Source organism: Poecile atricapillus, chromosome 3 (genome assembly GCF_030490865.1).
Source record: "Poecile atricapillus isolate bPoeAtr1 chromosome 3, bPoeAtr1.hap1, whole genome shotgun sequence".
In the NCBI taxonomy this organism is placed as follows: domain Eukaryota; kingdom Metazoa; phylum Chordata; class Aves; order Passeriformes; family Paridae; genus Poecile; species Poecile atricapillus.
In genome coordinates, this window is record NC_081251.1 from 76,779,566 (window position 1) to 76,796,309 (window position 16,744).

The window sequence follows — 16,744 nt, forward strand, 5'->3', positions numbered from 1 at the left end:
TTTTCCCTGCCTGCACTTGCCTGTATGTGGCTGGAATAAGCAAGTGGAGCGAGTGGAGCTGACTCACCAGCACAACCAGACTCTCCTGTTGCTGCCAGCCACTGATGGAACTTTTTTCCTGCCTTTGCACCTGGGCTCTCCCTTTCCCAAGCTGCTATAAGCAGTGAGGCTCCTGACTTGAAAGAAATGCTGAGAGCCAGAATGACATTGCTAAATCGCCCAAAGGAATTGCTCAGAGCAGGGAGGCATGTTAGCACTGCTTGTCAAAGCTGCTGTTTCTCCAAGTCTCACTCTGTGTGTGTGTGAATGTGAAGAAGAAGGTGAGAGGAAATGAGAAGTTGTGGGGAGGAAAAAAGAACTAAATAAAAAAAGCACTGCACCAGAATTGCAGCCACTGTTTTACTGACAAGAATAAAAGTCCTTGCTTGGGGAATTTATAGCCAAAATGAGTCTAATACCACAGGGCTTGATTGCCCTGATTGAGTGCTTTCCAAATTACTCACATGAGCAGCCCCACTGACTCCGTCTGAAGGATTCTTCCACATGCACAGTCTGGCTCACAGTGATTAGTGACAGAAAACTGCAAGGGGAAAGGCATGACAAGGGAGAAATTGCTCTAAGGCAACATTATTTACTGCTCCCCTCCCTCCTAAAAGGAGTCAGGTGTTTTGACTATTTCATTCATTGGCTTCACCTTTGTTTTAAACCAGGGGCTTGCCAGAGTGGAAATTATTTATTTCAAGGTTCCTTCACACAGGGAAGTCTGAAGACAAATCTAGAGCAGGTCCTACATCGTAAATATAATTTAATAAGGTCCTACTTCATAAATATGATTTATTATTATAAATTATGTACCTCATTGTGATGTACATGACAACTAGTAAAATTCAGTTGTTTACTTCACCAAGATAAAGCTTTGGAAGAGTCTTGACTGAGGAGGTAAATTCCCACTTCTCCACTTTCCACTATACTGCTGTTAGCCGAAAGTGTTTGGTTGCCAGCTGTCTTGTGGTTGAGAGTGTGACCAGGTATAAAATGGTTATTGTTGGATTTTGCTGAAGTTACTAATGTGGCTGATGGGGTGATTTTATTTTATATCTACCTGATAACCCTGGTTCTTACTTGAGAAACCCAAAGTTGTCTCTCACAAGTAGCATTTCTCTCCTTCCCCAGCAAATTGAAAGCTCACTGAAAAACTTGCATCCCAAATGTAACCCTTCATAGCTACAGGCCTGAAGTTGTAAAAACTGTTTCTCTTCCTTCAAAGTTAATTATTCTAAGGCATGTCAGTTCCAAAAGTTGTATGTTATGCTGCGAGTTATGAACAATGTGAACCTCACATAATTGCAGAGCAAATGTCACTTCTGCCAACCAAGTTTTCAATTTAGTCCCATTTTTTTCTTGGTCCTCCCAGGTCTCAAGTGCTCTCAGTCCTCCTCACTTCTACATTTCACTGGAGAAGACACAAAGCAGTGCTGCTTCCTGCATCTCTGTCCTTTGCCTCTCCTTGGACTTGCCAACTGTGAAAAACGGGAATGCAGCTGTCTATCCCCAGTGAGCCTGCAGGATTCAGACTGCTATGAACACAATGAGAGAATACCAGGTTGAAAGGGATTGCAAGGACCATCTAGTCCAACCTTTTTTGGTAAGAGCAAAGTCTAGACATGGGGTAGTATACTGTCCAGATGAACCTTAAAGGTGTCCTAAACTGGAGAGAGAATCCACCATTACTCTGGAGAGATTATTCCAATGGCTGCTGTCTCCTTGTAAAAAAATTTCCTCTTGTGCCCAACCAGAATCTTCCCAGGAGTAAATTGTACCCATCATCTCGTGGGATGGTTATCCCTTGAGACAGCTCTATTGGTAGGTACCCACTCAGTGATCTGGTTTGAGACTAGGACTCAGCTGGCCTATGAGATTCTGGAAACTATATCATGGGCTTGACTAAGTAAGAAGTCAAAGGTATTTTGTTTTGCTTTCATGCTTTATTCTTAAGCACATTCAAGATCGTGAGACACTTGGACATTGTGATGATACTGGAGTGCACTCAGCATTATATGGCTTGAGCACTCTATGATCTCAGATGTGGTCATCCACCACTTAAACTCTACTGGGGTTCTCCTGTTGACCTCATTTCACTGACAGGAAACTGAGGGACAAAGATTCAGAACAAGAGCACCAAAGCTACTTGAGTAAAAGAGTAGCTTTCTTCATGGATAGCTGGGGAATGCAAAAGGCAAAGTTACAGCCATATGTGCTATGCATGTCAAAATGGGGAGAAACGTGCCTGAGAGAGATGGAGCCAAGCTGCCCAGCTGGTTCCTGTGGGTGTGGTGGAAAGATGGGGATTTATCGAACAGTGCTTTCCCTTCTGCACTCAGGCAGGTATATTGTCTTTGGGTACAAGGAGTTATCTTTTTGGATGATGCTGTTGCTAGAAACTGACAAAAGAAGATAAGGCAATGGGTTTTCTTTTCTGGAAGACCATGAAAAAGATTATTTTGATGAAAACCTTGCTGACCACACTCCGTATCTTGACGCATCACTTAAGGTGATGGTGGTATTTTGTAGATTTGGTTGCAGGGGTCTTGCCCAAAACCGCACAAATCAGCAATGAAAGAAGCATCTGAAACCCAGGTGTTCCAAACATTAGATTTGTGCCCTCTGTATCAAAATAGTTCTCTTCCATCTGCTTGGAGTCACATGTATGTAAAACAGCTTTCTACATAATGTCACACCTGAAACATCCTGATCTAGACCTGAAGTCTTGCTTGTTGTCTTTCTGCACCAAGAAAGACCTGTGCCACCTCATCATCCTAATGAAGAGAGAATTTGTCTACGAAACACAAGACAGCACAGAAGGGGGCAGGGCAGAACCTTAGAATAAAAGAACAAGAAATTCAAATTAGGCTGAAGAAGGGAAAAATTTCCAACAGAGGAATTAACAAGCTTGCTTAAGATAACAGGAGATATGGTAAACCAGTTCTTCAAGGAGCGAGATAATTTCAATTTTCTTCACTTAAAATTCCAGCCTGCAGTCTCTGATGAACTTCTTGTCAACATGATACAGGCTTGACACTGCTGCCCTTGTTTAGGGTTGTCTCCTCTTCTTGGCTCCTATGAAGTCCAGAGTAATTTTCAGTCATCTGCTCAAGACAGGGTTCAAAGCTCTGATATTACTGTTATTCTTTATCTTCTTTCAGTCCACATTGGTATATATGTCCTATTTTCTCTCAGAAACAAAGCTGAAGATCTGCTTCATTCATTGCCTTTCAGGGAAAGAATTAAAACGATCTCATCACTAAGGTTATATGGGAAAGTCACACAAGGGCATGCAAGTAATGGCCTTGTGGCCCCCTCAGCAGTACTGGATCCACTCTTCATGAAAGATCATGAAAATGATCCAGATTAACTAGAGTAGTATGCATGTGAAGGCCTCCAGATTGCACCCATGTTAAAAACAAGACATGGAATTTGCCACAGCAATTAACATGCAGTAACATTTCCGAACTGGTAGCGATGTTTGAACTTTCAGTGGTTAGCAGATAGGCTAACAAATAAACTGTGCACACAAATAAACTGCATCACAAATTTACAATGTTTTACCCAATATCTGAGGACAAGACCTTAAAAAGGCTGTGCTCTATGAAAAATCACATACACAGGAGTGATCTGCAGTTACCTCGTCATTTCACCTTCTCTGGAAATCATGACTGGAAAGGTGTAGACAACTAACAAGATAAATATTACACTAACATTTCACTGTGGGTTTCTAATACACACAATACAGACACAAAAACAGTGATCCCAGTATCTTTATCGTATATTAACACATTTCTGGTAAGTCTTGCTCACTCTAACCTGACTTTTTACTGAAATAACTTCAATGTAAAAAAAAACAACAACCCTTTAAAACACTGCTTTGGGAGGTACAGACTATGTAAAAAGACTTGGATACAAAAGATGGGGCTTCATTTTCACGAGTATGAAAGCAAGCCAGAATCAACACTGACCACTTGTTTGCTCAATGACTGACCTATGGCAAGGTCACTCTCAGTGAACTGAAAATCTATAGAATTAATTCTAAAAAGTCCCACAAACAAAAATAATTACTCTGTGTAGCATCTTGTCCATATAAGGTGCTTACAAACACATGAACTTTAGAGAAAACACCTTCATTTTCTGATGTTGCTGAAATGATGCAATTTTGAGGTGTGCCACTATTTGATGTTTTTTTTCCTTGAACCTCACCTCTGAGTTTATCCAGTTTGCTCTTCAAAGTAGTAATCTTATTTATTGCTGAAGATGAAAACACTTTGAAAATACTGTGACAGAAATTAAAAAGGACAAATTCATGCTATGCTACTTTGTGAAAAAACAAACAAACAAACAAACAAAAAACCCCAGCCTTTTTAGGGAGTTACTGATTATTTGTGATTGCTAATTTTATGAGTTCAACTCAACAGGAACTGCCTGTCAGTTGTCTACTTTTAACTGTTTGAGAACTTCACAGGGTCACCAAAAAAACAGTGGGATAAAGCCTCTTTTTATTTTTGCTGGTAGACCTGAATGCCAACATGGAAGTAATTTCTGACGCTGCACTTTGTACTCTTTGCTATGAATGTCTTTCATTATTTTGACACTGATAATGGTCAAGTTTGTGTTGCCTCAAGGGAACTACAGTAACTGCAGTAATACAACAAAGAGCCATCTAGAGATGCCAGGCCATCCCCTGTAAACATACCAAAACACAGACAGTGTTGGTAGAATGGTGGTGAAAATCCACTGATAAAATATTTGTAGTCTTTAAACAACACATCTAGCTTTAACTTGCAGACCTATAAACACAATTCCTAACATGAACGTGACCATAAACAGGTATTACTGACTTGGTGCAAGAGGTAAGGAATAAATACAATTCTGCTCTCTGGGGATCCAGATGGATGAAGGAGGGGGGATTTCATAGTGCAGCCAGAGCCAGCACAGAAGCAAGGCTGTGCCCACACTCCAGGCCAGGACTGCAGGGTACAGGCAGCTGGCTCTCAACAGCAAGTATGACAAGGGCTGCTTTACCTGCTCAAGTGGCACATGCCAAACAGCATTCCTACATTCTGTAAACTTCTAAAACTACAGCTAGCTCACAGACAACTGTATGCCACTACTTTGGTGAGACTCATCAGGAAAGGTGTCTTCAAAGACTGACTATGCCAGACTTTTCATCCTTGCTGGGTGTGCAGTAGTGTACCTGAACACTGGTGTTTAGCCTCCTCTCCCCTACTCTACCAGACTTCTAAAGATGTCACATTTAACCGTACCTACTTCACTTACTTCTGAAGCAAATATTTTTTTTAAAAGCCATGTGAAGTAGAAGGAATTTTTAGCAAAGAACACCTTGGTAAAGAAATTGTCCTTTTAACTAAAACTAGGCATCATGACATAAATATTAAGGAAAATGTAGAACACCATAATCTAGTGCTTCTCCAAAAGTGTGTTTCCTGCTAGGTTCACACTAGGTGGGGTGGCAGATATCTTCATTTTCTACAGTAACCAGAAACTATAACCAGAAACCCCTAACCAGCGTGTTAAAGTTACAATAAAGTAGTACCTCTCTTTCTTATTTGCTCTGAACAATTGTAACAGTTATGCCTACAAAAGTACATTATCACCAAAATCATGTGGTTATCTCTGTGAAATTTAGTTTGTGCATCCACAAACCCATATGCAAAAAATGTACTATATGTTTATGATATATAATGCGTACTTCCTTCATTTACAAACAACAGCATATGCAGTAAGAAAAGGCTAAGCAAAATACACCCTGATAATCGGACCATGAAAGTTTAAGCCTCTCCAACAATTAACATCTTTCATAACACTGCTAGAAGCATTAATGAAAATTTAAGTGTGAAAAATGTACATTCTTTATTCTGCTGCTTAGATACAGAATTAAATTTAACTTTTCAGAAAACAAAACTATAGCTACAGCTTTGAGAGCTGTCAGTTTTCTTTTGAGGATAAAGTACATGCACTTTTTCCAGTTACTTTATTGCACATAATGTACAGTCATAAATGGTGTTTATTTACATGTGTTTTGGCAACATCCATGTTTGCTTTTCCCCTCAGAATACATTATTTTGCACAAACAAAACCTTAAATGTTTCACACAAACTGCCATAATACAAGTCAAAGCATATATGTATATATGTCGCTTTATTGTTGCTGTATTTTCAATTAATTCTAAGTTTCAGATCTCAGTTAAACTTTGCCTTGGGAGGCAGACTCCTCCCAGTTAGTCTGCTGTCAAAGATGGACACCCGAACTGCAGGCACCAAGAAATTAGGACTGCAGCCTGCTGTGCCTAAGCCCCAGCCCCTATGCACCACCTGCAATTAGTGCGCAGGCACAGAGAAGGAAGAGCACTGTACTTTCGTTAACCAGTTTGATTCAACATTGATTACCACGTGTTAATGTTATGGGTCATGTGTTATTGGGACAGTATTCCATTAACAGTGTTTAAGAAAAGTGTATCAAACGTATTAAAACAAAACAGAAATTCCAGGAACAATTATGTACTTCCAGCCCTAGGAATGTGTTACTCCGTTCTGTTCAATGTGCTATTTCTGATAACTGGTATTTTTATCCAGACACAAAGAACTGTTTCATATACTCATGTTTCCTCCAAGTTAATTTCTTAAAACACACTTCAATGTTTCCCTGCATTTTCAGGGCAGAAAACCTTTTAGTGGTCCCCCTCATGGAGTACAATCTGGCAATAAACCTTTCGCTACATGTAGATTTTTGACACACTTTTAAGAGGTATGTTCAAATGAAAGATCAGTATTGTCAGTACACTGAACATGTGCTCATTAAAAATATCTGAAGGATGTTCTTGAAGGCACTTTATAATCTGCACAAAAATACTCTTGGAGAAACCAAATTTAATGTACTTTGGTACAACACTTAAGATGTGAATAGCATTGCTCAGCATTTGCTGTGAAAGGCTAGATTATATTTTCGCTTATATTCTGATCTACCAAAAAAAAAATATTTATCCTAAGACAAATCCCACTTTACTGGATCAAAGAGCAATTATCTAATTGTCTTAAATGTATGGTCTTTCAAATGTTAAGACAATTTAACCTCAGAATAAGAAAGAAAAAGAAACTAATTTCAGTGATTTAGCTATACTGAAGTCATCCTCAAATTCGGTTCTAAGAACAGTTCATATCCTTTCCTCTAAGTGGGCAAAGCATAAAATAGTTAAATTTTCAGACAGGCACTCAGATAAATTGAGAATTGCCTTTGGTGGACAACAATAATGAATATATTATTTTGATTTTTAGAGTTTTCCTATTTTTTTCTGTCCTTCGGTTTTAAAGTACTACAAAATTTACAGCAACTTCAACTACTGCATATACTGAAGAATGAGATGAAAATGCACTGTGGACAAAGTATAACAGTAGTTTAATATCTATTGATAAAAATACAAAATAATAAAAATATTACAGAAAAGCAGTAGCTCTGGTAACGGAAGTGTTCTTTAATGTAAAACATTAAAGTTTTGTTCCATATGAATAGTTTCACCTAATCTGGACAGAGTACTTCACCAAACTACATGTGCACCTCTGATAAAATTCTTTAAGAATATAAATTATTTGCTCTGTAAAGACACTTGTTCCATTACCCAGACAAAAGGTCCTGATATTATCTGTTGTAAATATCTAATATTCTTATCATCTGCCTGTGGCTGAGTTTTAGGATAGCAACATGATCTGTTAAATTAAAAAGAAAATTCTGCACAAGTGAAACTATTCAAAATAAATTGGCATTTCAGCTCTACCTAAAATTTTTGTAAAACGAAGAACTACATGCCATTAGAAAACTAAGAAACATCATCAAAGCTAGACTATTTTTCTCCATAAAATAAAGATGCATAAAATTTTAATTACTAGCAATACTGTGAGAACTCTATTTATATTGCATGTATTTCAAGATAAATAGTTTGAAAGTCATAAATTAAAGGAGGAATTTGAACAGATTCCTATTCCTCATCTGGATTTTTACTATCTACAGGAAAAAAAATGGACTTTCAGGAAGAAAACAGTTGACACCTGAAAAGTTATCTACACTGTGGATCTCCCTTGACGTTAGCGGTAATTACTGCCCACTCAAGGTTACAAATCTAGAACTACCTGGGAAATGTAAAGCAGCCTCAGACAGTGTAGTTCTAAGAAAGGGGAAACGTATCTGTAAAAATATTTGCATAGATGTACACTCAAAACAGCATTTTCACCATCTCAATTCCCTGCATTCATGTTGCTCCAGTCATCTACAGGGATAAAGATGACAAAAAGGCAGCTCTGGAATTTGAAATGGATGTTGCTTGGTAATTTAGTGAAAAATGTATTTTTGTACTTTCTGCAGTCATTAGGAAAAGATCCAGTTTGACCTTTGGCTTACAGAAGTTGTAGTCCCCTGAGCTAGGCAATACTGACAGACCACAGCAGAAGTACCAAAAAAAAAAAGTTACTTGAAATAGCGTGGCATAAATAAGGCACTTCAGCCAAAGGAAACGCCCAGGTTTTGTGTTTCAATGTACAGCAATTCTATCCAGAAATATTCTGTGCTTAAAAATGTCACATGATGCAACAGTGAATCAGGTGCCAAAACCAACAAATCACAAATTACCATGCCATTAACTGCAACCTCTGAATGGTTCAACAAAGAATCAAACTGGTTTCTGTACACCGTCACAATTTACCAATACACTGGCATCTTTTGCTCTTTTGCTGTGAGCCAACAGTAATTATTTTAGAGAAAGAAAAAGAAAGTGTGGAATTAGTAATGCAGATGCTGAAAGGCAAGTGGCAAGACTCTACAAGAAGAATGCCTCAAAAAATGCTACTTTGTTCCCATTTCTACTGGCACCCATTCGCCAAGGTAAAAGGCCAAAATGACCAAAGCCAACTTAACAGTAGTGTGCAGAATGTCAGCTGACAAACAACATAAAAACAAGTCACGTTGTGTTATCTGTGGTCACGTTCTTCAGGGTTAGTCCAGTAACTCAAGACTTTACATTCTTCCGTCTTTATTTGTTTATTTTAATTAAACATGTAATGGTTAATAAACAGACATAGTCCAGAGTTAGTAGGTTGGTATTATAACATTTATTAAAATAATGCTATGGGTTAATAGAAACAGCAAAGAACCAAAGAATTAAAATGCAAGCTATGTAAAAACCCAACTAAAACCCAAATATGTCTAATGTATTCATCCAGTAGCTAACTAAAAGCCCAAGAAAGACAACACTCCCAATATAATAAAGTACTGCAAAACAATTGGCAATTTTTCAGTTATCAAAATTGTGGGTTTTGCATTTTGTATCCTTTTTTCTCAATCAGGAAAAAAATTCTTTTGAATGTTATATAACATACATATAAAACAAGATAGAAAAATACATTATAAACTTGTAACAATGGCTGTAAATACATTATCTTACATGTTTCTCATAGGCAATAGGTTGGTTATGGTACATACATAGCATGAAACTACTAAGATAATAAAGAATAGACAAATACATGTCATCTGTACGGTTACATACAAGCGACACTCCCATCTACCCACTCTAAAAAAATTACATAATACTGTCAGAAAGAAGTCTTAAAACTACTTATTTTAATAAAGAAAAAGTCATTAAAGAATGATAATACTGAGAACCAAGGCATTCAGAGATTTCAAAAGTCATGCTTTTTTTTTAAGTTGATCCAAAATTTTGTCAACTAAGTTTTCAGAAGTTTGTTCAGAGCAAACATTACTTTCACATGTCACACATCTATTCCATACACTTCCCCTCCCCCCCCCAGTAAAAGACCTTTGATAAATGTCTAAAATGTCCAGGTTTTATCATAGCTGAGATGAAACTGGATCAAATACTGGTATTGTTTTAGCAAATCTCTCTTCAAATGTTCGAGTGTCGCAAGTTTATTCAACCAACCAACCAAAATAAAATCAAAATGGCACAGCATATACTGTAAATAAAATCAACACAACTGTATGTGTAACAGGAAGACAAAGCCGGTGGCACAATAAACAAAAATCTAGCTGAATACAAAAGGATGAATGTCTATTGCATAGTAAATAAACTGATAATTATTTCCAGGTGAGACAAGATGTTAGATGAGGTCACCATGCAGGTGCTTAAAAATGTAAGCCCTCTTAGCTTACTATTGACCTTTCATTTGGAAGCTGTGAAGATTTGCAGGAGGAGAATAAGTTGACAAGAGGGGAATAAAATTATCACCTGATATTTGCCAAGTTTAGTACTGAGCCCCACAAAGTAATACTTAATGTTTTCAGAATTTAATACTGTGCGTTCAACAGCTTCAGCTCTTGCAATTGCCCAGCTATCCGAACCTCATGTGGAAACAAGGGTTAAAAATAAGGTATAGCTGGACTTCAAATGGCTGAAGTCCCTCTCCTGCTTATCTTTTGAAGAAAAGCCAATGGGCCAGATCTAACAACAGTCAAAGACGAGCTGAAAAGCAAGTAACTTCCATGCTTTTTGCCACTGCAGGAGCTGTTCCTGGAAACTGGGGACGTGCTCAGTCACTGACTGAAAACTCGCTAAGTACTTTCAGTTTCATTATCCGCAGAGCATCCATTTTCTGGGTGATGCCGAAGCCTACTACAACTGATGTAATATTTATTTCAAGCAAGATCAAGAAAACTCCTCTCCATCCCTGAACAAAAATGACATACCTTCCAGCTCTACAAACATTTGTCAGCTAATAATCTCCTTTAGCATGAGACAGTCTGTATCACAGAACCCTTTGGTTTACGTTGCACAAGTACGGCATTTGCTATGATTTAAAAAGTAGAGTGGTTGAAATAATAATGGGCTGGTTTGATGAAAACTTAGCAAATACTTAATGAGATTTTGGCAAAGTCACATCACACTCGTATGGCAAAAATCAGGTAATTAATATGGTCAACTCATCATTTGTCTTCCCTCACAGCTTCTTTCACATACTGGGCGACTGAGTGGCATGCAGTAACTTGTCTGAGGGAGAAGCTGATTATACGAGACATTTGACTAAATGACCATGAAGAAAATAAGGCACTTCCTTTTCTTTAGACTTATTCCAATACTTAGAAAATAAAAAAGAAAGACTAAAAGGCTCTTTTGGTCTTTTGTTTCTTGACAACCACCAGAAAAAATCATTTAATGAAATAAAGGGTTTCTTTGTTCTTTTTTTCTTTTTTTATAACACTTGAAAGTATAAAATGCTACATTTCCAAAAATATATTTTTTTTTTCTGCACCAGCACCCTTGTATAGTAAAAGTATCTACTTTTTTGTTCATTTTGTTTCAATGCACTACACTTTATCTACATTTTCATTACATGTATACAGCAAATAGGCAAGCATGGCTTTTACATCCTTAATGAAATTTTTCTATACAGGGAGGTTTAAAAAAAATATTTGAACAGTTTGCCCAGTAATGTGACACATAATGCATGTACCTTGTTCTCATGTAATCTTCCAAGGAGATTAAAATATGATTAAAACAATTTAAACTTGTATTTCACTTTAATAGTGTTTCTGTTTTGTTCTCTGCATTAATGTAGTTCTGAAGTCATCGTAATCTGCATTTCACGGCACACTTCCTTTAAAACGTCCAATTTGGCAGGCAATAGAAAAAAGGCTGCAACATCTGCCCTTTGAGGGCACTGGTAGTGACTAAACAGCGTATCAAATTTTGAATACTTTTTGGAATCCCTTCCCCAATGACATCCCTGACCAAAGGTTCATGCATGATGCATCATCACACAGTACATTCAGAGAGAGCTTTGACTTTTTTTTTCTTTTTTTTTTCTTTTTTTTTCTTTTTTTTTTTTTTCTGAGAAGAAAAATATTCCTAGAAGTCTCTCACAGTAACTGCCTCTGTCATCGGGTAGTTAAGGGACATCTGTCTCCATCTCGTGCGAGGCCTCCTTACCGTTCGCTTGGGGCAGGACACTAGAGGATGATCAGTGCGGAGGGATGAGTTGGACCTTATTGCTTTACTACTATTCAGTGCAGGTTCTAGAACCACTTTCACCCAAACAGGAGAACAACAAAAAGCGGAGTTGGAGGACAACAATTTCTTTGTCTGTTTTGTTAGATGGTAAGACGAACGGACAAGTGCCCCAGCTCGCTGCACTGAAGACAGGCAAGCAAAGGCGTTTACCAGTTAACTGATCAGCAGGCAGGCATGGTCAGGTCATCATTGGGTGAAGAGTTCAGAGGTCAGAAGGTCATAGGTTAGTTGCCGGTGGCGGCTGGGTGGTTAGAAACAAAAAAAAAAAAACAAAACAAAAAAACAAAACAAAAAACAAAACAAAACAAAAAAATAAAAAAAAAAAAAAAAAAGAAAGAAAAGATAGAGAAGAGATTAGTTCCAGCTAGTGACGGCTTAATGACAACATGAAAACTAATCACAACTAATAAAAAAAACAAGCATGTTTATTTCTGACATACTGATTGACACCATCTACAGAATGCAATAAAATCATGACAGCCCTCCATCATGATTTGGACACGTGAAGGAGAAGCCCACTCCCACAAAACCGGTTAACAGGAGAAATAGAGATAAAATATGACTAACGACTAATGGTTAGTAGCAGTCGATGAAGGAAATTGGAAAACAAAAAACGATGAACAGTTTCTGAACTGGGTAGAAGATTTCTGGAACAACAGTCAGTGCACAGCATCAGTATCTGACTGCTATTAAGCATTAGTACCTCCCCAGGTGCAAGCATTAAAGCAACTATTAATGATGGATGTGATTATTAATAACTGGTTGTTAAAAGAATGGAGTCATCTAAGGAATTCTGGACTCAGAGAAACAATTTGGTTCAACAAACTATGGGCCAAACAAAGGGTTTTTGTTCAATAAATTTTTTATTGCCTTTCATTTATTCTATTTACAAACAACATGGAATTTCTTGGCCTCATGATACAAAGCAGTACTAAACTGTAGTCTAGCAACGTAGGCATCATCGTGGAAACCAGGAAAACGCTCAGCCTGCTACTATAGCCAGCATTTTCCCGTTCGAAATACTATTTTACACATGTAGGACACTTATAAAATGCACTTGCATGTAAACACTGTAAAAGTCCTGCCATTTTAAAGTCTATACTTAAAAAGCTCTAAGTACATGAAAAAATAGAGAAAATATCTAATTGATACTAATAAGGCATTTTAAAACTACAAACAGCTCTCTTTATTCATTTTCAAAGCTAATACTCTGCAAATACAATAAAATCTGACATTTCATATACATTCCTGCTTTATATTTTTATATTTTAAAAGAAGCCACCTGTAAATACTATTTTCTTTTGCAATAAAAGGAAAAAAGAAAAAACAATGAAACAAAACAAACCAAACAAACAAACAAAAAAAAGAAATAAAACCCAAAACCACAAACAAATTACAGTAAAACATAAAAAAGTTCTCAAGTGGAAAGTTATCATTCCCAAAGTTCTTGAGCTATTCCTTCTTTAATCATTCTCTCGCATTCTCCTTCACCAAACTTGGTCCACTTAACAGTAGTATGATTTTTTTTTTTTTTTAAGACTCATTCAACAGCTTAATTAGAGCTAATATATTCTGAGGTTGATAAAAGTTTCTGTACTGTTGCCATTTTGACTAAGGCAGAGGAGATGAAAATGAGAAAGGTATTCAGTGCAAAGTCAGATTTTGTGCCATTACATAAAATGAAGTCCAGTAGGTGTAATATTCACAGATACCATCGATTTAACAATCTTTCTTGTGGGTTCATTTACTTTCACATAATAAAAGTGGCCTATCATTTAGGATACAGTTCATAACACTACAAAAAATTACTACTGTAACATAAATGAGACCAAACACTCCCTGAATTTTTTTTTTCAGAATAATGTTAAGTGGGATTTGTTTAAATTACAACAGCTGTTTCAAAAAGAAGAAAAAAAATAAATATTTTATGTGGCACAATCTTACCACTTTACAGGTATACTAGAAACAGACTTTTAAAGCATTTTGATATGCATTACAATTTGGATTAAAAGGTATTAAAATTTATATATAAATTACGTGAAAATTGGCTTGGATAAAACATTTGAGAAAATTCTCAGCATTAATATTTCTTGTGGAGTTTAAAATCAAAGCAAGCTACCTTTAAAAGATACCAGTACACCTGTGATACATCCTCTGCCAAGTCTCTGGCCTTCTACAGTACACACAGGTTTGTCAACTGTGCAACACCATTTACAGTTCATTACAATTAAATCAGTCAGTCTCTCTGTTATATAAATCAAATTTGATTTTGTATTATTTATAAACTGGGGGTTTATTCTGAGTTAAAATGAGCTAGATTTTCCAACTCTTCACCAATTCTACATGCTTAGTTGTAAAACATTTACACATTTGGGGATTCTTGCTTTAAATGCAGTGCTTATCTCTGGGAAAAAACCCAAACTGCAACAAAAAACCAAAACTATGCAAAAAATAAAAACTACTTAGAAAGTGAATGCAGTAGTACTACAAAGTCATCTGAGAGTCAATTCAGAATCTAAAAAAACCAAAAAACTAAACAAAACAAAACAAAAAAACAACAACAACAACAAAAAAAAAAGCCCCACCAACTTTAGACCCAATGAATGCAAAGACAGATTTAGTGATACCTAACTATGTAAAAAAAAAAATTCTGCTTTGAAACAAGAAGTATCACTTTGCTGACACTGCTTTTTGTGACCATAGCTATGGAAGTTTCCTGGTGACAGAATAACCAAATAGGTGAATATGGCAAATACTGATGGTATTTTAACTCTACAATATAATTTCAGTACATTAAAAGAAATTTTTATTACTGAACAAAGTTGTCTCCAAAACCTTTTGTGTGCAACTTTTAGATATGTGCAGTGATAACCTACGATTTAAAATTCAAAATACAATGAAGTTCAGTTGTCAAACTAACTTCGTATAAGTTTCTTAATACAAACGGGGATTATTTGGGCAAGACTTTAATGTTCTCCTGAAATATCAGCATGGTTTTCCTGAGAGAGGTATGCCTAACTTATTCCACAGGAATAAGTGTATTTATTTATTTATCTACTTAAGAAGTGGGTTTCCAATACTGCTAGAGATGAATGCTGTTTTATCAGAAAATGGCTGTATTTTAAAAAAAGGCGAAATTATGCCAAAAATTAATTTAATTTACTTTTAAGTGACCCAGTTGAAACATCTAGGCCCTTCAAAAATATTTAAAATCTATGTTGAGCAAACTTTACAATGATAAGCTACAAAATGGTATTTTCTCCATGAAAACACCCCTATCCCCACATTATCAGTGTGTTTACTAGCTGTCTCAGGTAAATATCTAATTACACAAAAAGGCAGCCACATCTGTCACCTGAAACTATCACTGCAGATCACAAAGGACCATTAGCAAAAAAGTGATTTTTGCAATATCAGGTCAAATTTTCAAGGACAACCAAATCCTTATCACCAATTTCTCTTGACTGAGATTTAAAAAAAAAAAAAAAAAAAATTAAAACCAATTTCCTTTTTGCTCTCTTTTTTTTTCTTTGTAGACATGGGCTATGACCTTCAACTGATTATATCCTGTTGCCCCACTGAAGAGTTCTCAAGAAATGAGAACGAGCTAATGGGCTGCAAATAGTGTGCAGTGATATAAAACAATCTTACAGAAAACTCAAGTAGTGTCCTGTATCAGCTTTACACTTTCTGTAAAGCCTAAGATCACATCAAAGATTAAAATGTTACATAAATATACCAAATATCCAGGAGGGCACATTTTACTGTATGGGACAGAAACTGTATTCTCTCTTGTAGTTAATTTATGGAAGGTTGTGAGAAGTGTAGTCAATGTTAGGAGATGTCAGATCTGCCACTGGAATTTGGCTTTTGAGTATTACAATATCATGGAAACCTGCACAACATTGATTTGGATGAGAGCAGAATAATAATACTTGGCACATAATGCTTTGCATCCTCAAAGCCCTGTACAAAACAAGAACCCCCACAACACCCCTGTGAGGTAGGGAAGTATTATTATCCTTATTTGACCAATGGGAAACCATACACAGAGAGATTAAATGACTTTCTGAAAACCACAGTGAGTCAGCAGCAGGGAAGGGAAAAGAATTCATCCCCCACACTGCTTCCTAGCTGATGTCAATAAACCGAAAATATCAGTTTTCTCAATAAGCTTAAACACTTCATTTAGGGGTCCAAAGGCATGACACTTGAGGAACAGGAGAAAAATGAAGATTTACTTTCCATTCAAGGGTTAAAAAGAGATGCCCAAATATTGGATGTCATCTCACCAACAGGTCTTAAAATGTTGTTTCTCCTTCAGGTTACACATTTTAGCAGCAAAAGGCAAATATCAAGAAATGGATTTTGGAAAAAAAACCAAAACCAAACAAAAAACAAAAACACCCTCCCTTCCCCTACCCATACTAATCCAAACTCAAACAACTTCTGAAGTTATCTTCACAGCCCTTACCTTTCTGAATTCAGTTAGGTATCTGAGAACGTGCATCCTCCTCATAATATATAGTACAGTGGCTCTAAAGTTTATTGGAAAAAAAGGAATCTAAATCTTCAGATTTCTCCAAACACAGACAGGAGGCATTTATTCCTTTACTTCTTTCTCATTAAGCAACCATCCATTCATTTTATTTTGCAACACCAATC

The 16,744-nt window shown here is 36.6% G+C and overlaps 1 protein-coding gene across 6 annotated transcripts in view; it reads right to left on the reverse strand.

Moving 5' to 3' along the window:
- Positions 1–1,953: 1,953 nt before the first annotated feature.
- The window catches only part of QKI (QKI, KH domain containing RNA binding), a 153,197-nt gene continuing 138,406 nt past the window's right edge, over positions 1,954–16,744 (reverse strand). For 3 of the 6 annotated variants that reach the window (XM_058836243.1, XM_058836240.1, XM_058836239.1), the window contains exons 8-9: positions 16,554–16,617; positions 7,448–12,320 (exon numbers count right to left, since the gene is read on the reverse strand). In XM_058836243.1, coding sequence (XP_058692226.1) covers positions 16,595–16,617 — 23 coding nt within the window. In that variant the 3' untranslated portion in view covers positions 7,448–12,320; positions 16,554–16,594. Of the gene's footprint in view, positions 3,270–7,447; positions 12,321–16,553; positions 16,618–16,744 lie in introns of those variants that run through there. The other 3 variants (XM_058836247.1, XM_058836241.1, XM_058836242.1) reach the window with 2 other exon arrangements.